At 36.7% G+C, this 9108-nt stretch overlaps 1 protein-coding gene across 1 annotated transcript in view; it reads left to right on the top strand.

The window, feature by feature from the left end:
• Window positions 1-3937: 3937 nt before the first annotated feature.
• mrtfa (myocardin related transcription factor A) overlaps window positions 3938-9108 on the top strand; it is a 31542-nt gene continuing 26371 nt past the window's right edge. Inside the window, exon 1 of the mRNA XM_014006839.1 lies at window positions 3938-4276. Within this exon, the coding sequence (XP_013862293.1) occupies window positions 4147-4276 (130 nt within the window). The 5' untranslated portion in view covers window positions 3938-4146. The remainder of the gene's footprint in view (window positions 4277-9108) is intronic.

Genomic DNA, 9108 nt, shown 5'->3' with positions numbered 1-9108 from the left:
CAATAAAACTCAGCTGATCATCTCATGGAGTACCTTCATTCTTGGACCACATATTTCTGTCTTTGTTAAATAAATATTTGCCGTAACATTCTTAAATAGCAAATTAAAGATTTTTGTAGCGCCACAGTTGATTGTGTCTGCTTAGTTTTTCCTCCAACCACAGCTTTACCGTATATTCCCACGATGCACTCAACTCTGATCTTTAACTTTTTTTTCTGCTAAACAACTGGCCAATAGTTCAAACTGTTTCCTGTTTCACTTCCTTCTCCTTATATCTTTGCTCAAACAGCTGCAAATATCAACACTCACCCCAGTCCTCACTGTCAATTAAAGGCCAGCTAAATTTGTCATTTATTAAAAGCCTTTAACAAAATGTAGATTGACATATTGATCACTGCCCTGTTGAAAAATAAAGTTTAAATTTAATTTAAAAACATATCAGCACTTCACTACTTTGTTACAACTTTGTTACAACATTCATCTCCTTTCAACACTAAACTCGCGCTGCTAGTTTAATGTAGTTTGTTTCAGCTYGTACTTCTTTTAAACCAGCACAGGTTGCTTAACAGATGGTCAAGATCTGAAGTGACAGTTTATTTAAGCAATGACAGGTGCTTTCATGGAGACAATGTTTTCCTCCCTCCAGTCCAGAAAAGTCATTTTTCACATACTGTATCTTGAAGTGGGGTTCTGTGGCAGAGTCATATAAAGTTAATATCCTACCTGTAATAGATAGCTCCTTAAATATTATCAGAAACTTTACAGTGGGGACCATCTAAAAAATGTTGTTATTCCTGCAAACTGGAGTATCTCTTTATAACACCCAAATGTTTAGATGAAAAGTAAATCATTATTGTCAGACATGTGAGTGGGTAAGAAATATGCAACACATAAAAACTGGAGAAACTGCATTTTCAGCAAAACAAATAAATAAATAAAAATCCAGTGTTAAAGGATTTTGTTGAAATTTGCTTAAGTATCTGAAAGTATGTATCAGCTAAATATAGCAAAAGTTAAGGAAATAAAATGCTAGCTAAAACTCAAATAGCTAAATGCCAACTAAAAAACAAAAGTAAACTATATGAAACAAATGTCTAGCTACAAGCTGAAAGGAACAATACAATTAACAAAAAGTAACAAAAGTTTAACTAAAAGCAGACAAAGCTTAGCTAAAAGATGCGTGCAACAAAAGGCTATTTAAAATTAAAAAAGGGTAGATAAAAGCTAAAAAAAAAACCAACAAAAAATAAAAAAATAAAACAACAGGCAACAAAAAGTAACCAAATGATACATAAAGGCAAAAAGTTGTACCAGATAAAGGCTGAAAGGAGCAAAACGCTAGCTAAAATAGTTAAATGTAGCAAAAATATAGCTACAAGCTAAAGATAGCAAATCATACCTAAAGACAAAAAATAATAAAATGTCAGCTAAAAGCAGCAAAAACTTACCTAAAAATGAAAGTAACAAAAGGCTTGTTAGAAGTAACCAGTAAAAGTAACCAAAGGATAACTAAAAGCTAAAAGTAGTTAAATAATTGATAAAAGCTCAAAAGAGCAAAACGCTAGTTAAAAGCTAAATGTTGCTAAACTCTAACAACAAGCTAATAGTAGCTAAATGATACCCAGTGGTGGGCACCAGCCCGCTAAAGCGCAAATCTGCTAATTGTGGACCTAAATATTTTGTTTGCGTTTTACTAATTTTTATAATTCGTAAACAGATTTGTGCTTTCTAAAATTAAAATGCAGCACCGCTAATAACTAATTATCTACCAGTCATCATTATCTTGAACAGCTGAAGTTATGGCTGTCAATGAATCACAACACATGTGATTTATCCAACAGCACCCCTCCCAGATAAACACACTTATTGGAAACGTATACGTCCTTTCTGACTGTTGCTTTCGGTCAGGGTTCTCATTTTCCATGCTTTGTGTCTGCTTACGTAGCAGGAAGGCAATAACAAAAACAGTTAACGTTTGTAATCCATACAAAAATTTTATGTGTTTTGATTTATTTTACTTTACAATCGGAGCTCCTTTAAAAAAATAAAGTTTAAACGCTAGAGCTCAATACAATCGGCCAACGGGGTTAGAGACTCAGAAATGATTTAAAGATGTTATGCTGACTGGCAGGTTATCTTGAATTGGGTCAACTCCTTAAGTTGAAGATGCTGAYGAAGACAGACATCTAGTGGTCAACTGGAGCAACTACATGGAAAACTTTAAAATCCAAGCTCTTATTTTGGAGGGAAGATAGTTTCCTGTACTCTGTGCTTTAGTTTCCYGTCACAAATCAAATCCGTCATGWACCCAGAATRCATCGCTTCAGTTTTCCAATAAACAGTTTTAAAATGACTTTATTGATGCTTCTTTAATGAAAACTCTACAACAAACAAAAGAAAAAGACAAAGAATCAGCCAAACTAGCAATCCTCATCAACTTTTTAAWTTTTACACCAGAGCTAAAGGTCTGTTTCAGGAAATCACATCCCCAGCAGTCGGTGGTTGTAYAATTAAGTTGTAAAAGAGTTCATACACCGCTAGTTGGCAGTGTTGTGCGTATATTGTACATAAATTGTTGCCAGCTAGTAAGTGTCAAATTGAACTTGCGCTTTAAAATGAACTTCCGCTAGTTTTTTATGGCATAAGCGCTTTGGAAGTTGCAGACCTAAATATTTTCCTAAGTGCTTTAGAAATTGCGGAGCTACTTTTTGGATTAGTGCTGGCCACCACTGATGAAACCTATAAAGTACCAAAGGTTTAGCTAAAAGCAGCTAAAGTTCAATTTAAAGAAACTGAGGTGCATGAGGTCATCACTACAGAATTGTGATGAGGCCTGTGTGTGTCAGTCAAGGAGTTGTTTTGTTCCTAAATTAACGTTTCAGCAATTCCTATGGGAAATGTGGACATCCTGAGCTCACTTGTTTAAAACCAACTTTGAGTGTAAACATGTTTGTGGGTCTCAATTTAGATGTCAGGAGCCAATTCCTTTACCATAGCAGGGATTGTATGTATGTTAATTCTGCATTGTTAAGCCCGTCCCAGWGGGGACGTGGATTTTCTTTACATCTGGGTGTGGTCGAATGTTATAAAAAGGAGTGACCCCAGAAGTTCGGGGAAGATATTCTCTTATTTGGGCCCGAAGTCTCTTGATTTGGTCCAGGCTCTTTTTGAAAAAACCCTCACTGTTCAAGAATACAGTAACTTATGTCTACTGAGTCATTTATTTAATCATTCTATCACTGCTGAGATTTTGAAGACCCAGAAGAACGTTCATCATCAAAAGACACTTCAAAACCTGGATACCTGCAAATTAAAAAGTAGTAAAAAGCTAAAAGGAGCGAATGGTAAACTTACAAGTAGAAATAACAGAAAGCGCTAAAAATAGTGAAAAACTAAATGCAGCATCAGAAGATGCAGATTCGAAAGAAAATCAAGATTTTGAAAGTTTTATGGAGATTTCAGTGTATTTTTGTGGGGAAATATTTGTAGATAAAGAGTAAATAGATTTTTGACACTAGAATGCCTAAAATCGCTGAAAGCAGGGGTAGTTAGACTGCAAGACATGTGCACAAAATATAATTAAATGTATGAAAACAAGAGTGTGAATGCTGAATCAGCACGTTACACACAAACCAAAGTAGAAAGTCAGACAGGCAGCAGGTGTTCAGATGTCTAATGAGTTTTGGCCTCGAGGTACTGACATCAGAGAGGCGCTCAGACCCATGAATCGTCATGACAAATTACACCGAGTTCAGATCAGAGGGGCTATAATGAGAGGAGTGTGTTGAGGACTGTGTGTGTGTGTGTGTGTTGTCGATGTGTGCCTGCTTGTGTCTGTCAGCCGTTGAATGACTGAGTGGAGCAACAGCTGTGACGGGCGACATTTGACACCCACCAACAGGCTCAGTCAGTCTGTAGCGTCAGAGTAAAGCTGCACAGAAGCTCTGATAGCTTGGAGTTGGAACTTTTGCAGAACACTTCGTCCTTTAAAGGATGATCTTCTTCAGCCGAAGCTCAGCTTTATAAAAACGTTTCTGTATTCTGGGGACAAAACAAGATGTTTGACAGCTGCATCATCATCCCGCACCTGAACTTGAAGCTGCTTCTTCTGCGAATGACAAATGGATTAGTTTGATTGCGTTCGCCATGCTGGAGGACCTGCAGTCTATCGGGATGGACCCCGCCCCTTTCAGGCCTCAGCCAATCAGAGGAAACACAAATGAGGAAGCTGTGCGATACGAGTTGCAGCGGCGGGCTCGTCAGAGCCTTAGGACAGGTGGGACGTCTGACATGTGACAAGTCTTGCTTCACTCACAGCAAGACTTCTTGAATGTGAAAGAGTGAAGTATGAGTGGTGTTAGCAAAATATCTCATGAACCACTGGACAGATTTTAATGAAGCTTTCAGGAAATAATTCTTAAATGTCTACAGCTGATTAGCTTTTGGAGTCAACCTTAATCAAGATGGCTGCCTCAGCTAAGTAACTTTAACAGGTACAAAACTGGTTAAAATGCAAACAGTTTGGTGTGGTAGTAGTTGAGAGTCATACCCAACGCATGCAACAAACAGACTTTGCAAGAACTCACAGTATTACATAAGATTACACATATTGATTGCATTCAAGAAATTATTTTGTTACCTGCACTGAAAACCCTTTGTGTTAAGGTGATAATCTGCACWGAATAGTTTTTTGAAAGAAGTTTTTTATGTTTGTTTTCTGTCCCGAGGTGTTCAGGTTGCTGTTTTTGTTTACACGTGACTGAGTTACAGTTAAATTTACACCAACCCAGTTGCCGCAGCACACGCTGGCTAGACTCCATGAACCCAGTGAGCTGCTAGATGACTGTTGAACCACAGTAACAGGATATAGTTCAGACCCACGAGAGAAAACACAAACTTCAAAATACTTCCAAAGAGATCAAACGTGTTCATACTGAACAAGAATCGAACCTAAAGAGAAACAGTTTACTGTTTAAAGTAATGATGAAACAGCACGGCTCACACATTATTTGTCAGTCGATACTGTACACTTCAACAGTTCTGTGTATGTTAGAAGTTCACAGCAACATTTCAGTTTCATCTGGTTGTTCAGAATGATTGAGTTCTGACATTTACAACATGAAAACAAACAGAAAACCAGCAGGAAGAGAAAAAAGACAGATAAGATCATGGAAAACAGATGAGGATGAAAATCCTGACAAAACCCACAAAACTGGACTTTACTTTGTATTTTAAAAACAGCACGAAAAAAAAAACGTAACACATTGAAAATAAAAAGTGTTTCAAAGCCTGAAGATATTTAAAAAATAACAAGCAGGAAAGTGTTTCAGAAAAGCTTCTTTTAAAGTACAAAGGCTATGCTAAATAGTGCAATCAGCAGTAATTGTTCTGGTAAATATGTATAAAGTTCTACTTAAAAAGCCATGTAATGTAAATTTGACRGTTGTGGAAGTTTTCAAAAATAGTGGCTGAGTCTAAATTCAGGGGCTTCATTCTTTGAAGGCCGAATTTTAAGGCTGATGATGTCACAGCGATGCGCTGACGGCTGTGCAAAGGCTCCTCCAAGTGCAGCCCAATGTGTCCTCCTTTTCCTCCAGTTTGAGGGATGAGTCTGATGAACATTTCACAGCTAATCCTATCCTGAGATGTACTGCGGGCTGACCGGGAGATTTGTTTTGCATATAATGGTGGACAAAGTGAGAGAAATCTACAAAATTTGAAAGTTTAAAGCTATTAAGTCGTTAGCTGTTTGTCATTTGCATAGACCTGCCTTTAAATATTATTCTTATCAGAAATCATCGTAAATGAGCTCATATGATCCCTTAGTTCTTCATTAACTGTGTCTAAGATAGTTTAGTTCGAAGGACACAGCCACTTAATTTGGAGATAGCCAGCGTTAGCATAAACTGCAATGAGTTTTTTGAGACTTGTTTAAAAATGGAAGAAATCCATTTTAACCTTCACTTCAATTATTGTATTCCTTTAAAAAACTAAAACTTTTTTTTGCAGTTTTTCAAGGTTGTTCTTTATCTCTCAAAGCAAAACATATTGATCCAGTTGCACTATGACAAATATTAGAACACGAGACCATGGTAAAACAACACAAACTAACTAGGAAACTAGGAAAAAGTTTAAAGATTAAGTAAAACAACACAGTTAAAGAACTCACAGAAATGGATGTCATTTTGTACACAAATGTAATGAACAAAATGAAAGGAAGTAGAGACCTCCTCTGCATTTTAACACGTAGTTATCTGCTAAACCTCCAAATATTTAAATGTTAGAACAAGAACAAGAACAAGAGCTGGTTTACTGAAATGCATCAAAACGTTCAACATTCTAGATTAAAACTCAGTTTGCATCTGATAGAGCAGATACACACAGTTTAACCACTCYTTACATTTTAAATGTTATAATATGACTTTGGAGTGAAGAAAAAGAAAATACACGATGCTAGGAAATGATCAAGATATATTTGTCAAACAATGGTGGGAATGACTCTCAGCTTTTATCACATTCAATTTGAGCCCAGTATCTGTAAAAACTGAGTTTTAGCCATGTCATTTTTTTATTTAGTTGACTGAGGGTGAAATTTTGAACTGGATTGACTCAAAAAACAATCAGGTGTGGCTTTACACTTATGGATTACTTTATGATAGTTTATTAAAACTACTCCGATGGTTCATGTGATATTTTGCTAAGACAGATGCTCACCTTTGACTATCTGCGGCAGATGATAACAACTGAAACTAAAACTGATTTATATCTAATAGTAAAACAAACCCAGTTTTAGTCACTTCCTATTTTAAAGAAGTCCACTTTTTTTGTAATACATGCACAAGAACTGTTTTTTTTGGTGCATGTTTGTGAGTGTGTATATGCTTTAATGCATGGTGCTGTCATTGTTTCAGTGTGACTGCAGACACTGTAGTTGACATGTTTGTTTTGTTAGTTTGCTGGTGTTTGCYTGCAGGAGACAGTTAAAGCTTTCTAGCTGACATAGGAGAAGACACCCCAAGATCCTGTGTCAGCCTCACATGCCTACTCAGCAATCAGAGGAGTAAGACTGAGTTTTCTTTAAACCTCGGTCTGCTGGAGGACACAAGGACTTTCTATAGATTCTGCAGACTGAGGATACAGTATTTTCTCAACATATTGCAATATACTGAAAAAGAAATTAAGAAATGATATACCAGTACATAAAAATATAAGCAGATGCTCTGTACTGATATGTTGCATTTCTATCCTACCAGGATACTCAAAGTGTTTTACATTCACACAACACTCATTCACAGTATATACCTTTTATAAAGTTAATCCAGATAAATCAATGTATAGACACTGGTCAGTGCTTTATCACATTCACACACTGATAGGACACACATCACAGCCAGTGGGGGTTCAGTGTCTTGCCCAGGGACAGGTGACTGAATAGTGGTGGAATCAAACCCCCAACTCTCTTATTGAAAGATGACTGCTCTGCTCAGCCACAGTGTGAAGTGTTAACAGCTTTACCAGTGTTAAAAGTTGCCAGTGTTAACAGAGTTAGCAGAGTTACCAGCAATACCAGTGTTGAGTTACCAGCGTTACCAGTGTTAGCAGAGTTACCAGCATTACCAGTGTTAACAGAGTTACCAGCATTACCAGTGTTAACAGAGTTACCAGTGTTACCAGTGTTAACAGAGTTACCAGTGTTACCAGTGTTAACAGAGTTACCAGTGTTAACAGTGTTAACAGAGTTACCAGCATTACAAGTGTTAACAGAGTTACCAGTGTTAACAATGTTAGCAGAGTTACCAGCATTACCAGTGTTAACAGAGTTACCAGCATTACCAGTGTTAGCAGAGTTACCAGCATTACCAGTGTTAACAGAGTTACCAGTGTTAACAGTGTTACCAGTGTTAGCAGAGTTACCAGTGTTAACAGTGTTACCAGTGTTAGCAGAGTTACCAGCATTACCAGTGTTAACAGAGTTACCAGTGTTAACAGTTTTAGCAGAGTTACCAGCACTACTAGTGTTAACAGAATTACCAGCATTGCCAGTGTTAACAGAGTTACCAGCGTTACCAGTGTTAACAGAGTTACCAGCGTTAAAAGAGTTACCAGCGTTAACAGTGTTAGCAGAGTTACAGGCATTACCAGTGTACAGAGTCACCAGCGTCAACAGTATTAACAGAATTTACAGTTAACAGAATTAACAGTGTTAATAGAGTTTACAGTTACCTGTTTTACCAGTGTTACCTGCATTAGTAGTGTTCCCAGTGCTATCAGCGTTACCAGTGTTAGCAGTTTTGTATTGTATTACAGTATTGTGTTAGGATGATGAGTCATAAGAGCCATGCACCAATGGCAAAGCATGCATTACATTTTGAAATAATTACATGTAATTTCAACATTTACATTTAATTTTTACATTTAGATTTACACATTTAGTTTTAACTTTTAGTAAAAATTACCAAAATGTAAGAGCAGTGAGGTAAGTAAAATATTAGTAGAAAATTTTAAACCATGCTTTTACACAGAAAACGATGAAAATGTGTTAGTGACTGATTTTTACATTTCATTTTACACTTAGTGCTCCATAATAAAAATAAAACATTCATGATCAAAATAAACTGGATATTTTTAGTGAGAAATTAAAATCATTTTGTCATAGAGTAATTTAAAAATAAGTTATGTAAAATAGGTGATTGCGTAACTATTCACCTTCTTTAAAATGCCTATTATAATCTAGAACAGAGGAAAGATTATTGAAAAGTAAAAGAGTCAGGGGATGGATACAAAAGGATTTCCAAGGCCCTAAACACCCCCAGGGTTCTGTTCAACCCATTATCAAGAAATAGCAGGAATATRAAACGTGTAAAAGCAAACCATCGTCACAAACTGAGTGACTGAGCAGGAAGAACAGTGAGAGAGATCAGCAGGACACCTGAGAGCACTTTAAAGGAGTTACATCTGCAGCAGGTCAGATGGGACATCCTGTAAATACAGCAGCTGTTGTACTAAAGTTACTGTTAAAGAAAACTTATAGTCAAGAAGTGTTATGTCATGTTATAATGCTAACACACACACACACACACACACACACACACACACACACACACACAC

Source organism: Austrofundulus limnaeus, unplaced genomic scaffold, assembly GCF_001266775.1.
Source record: "Austrofundulus limnaeus strain Quisiro unplaced genomic scaffold, Austrofundulus_limnaeus-1.0 Scaffold38, whole genome shotgun sequence".
NCBI lineage: Eukaryota > Metazoa > Chordata > Actinopteri > Cyprinodontiformes > Rivulidae > Austrofundulus > Austrofundulus limnaeus.
This window is presented reverse-complemented; position numbering and strand designations above follow the sequence as displayed.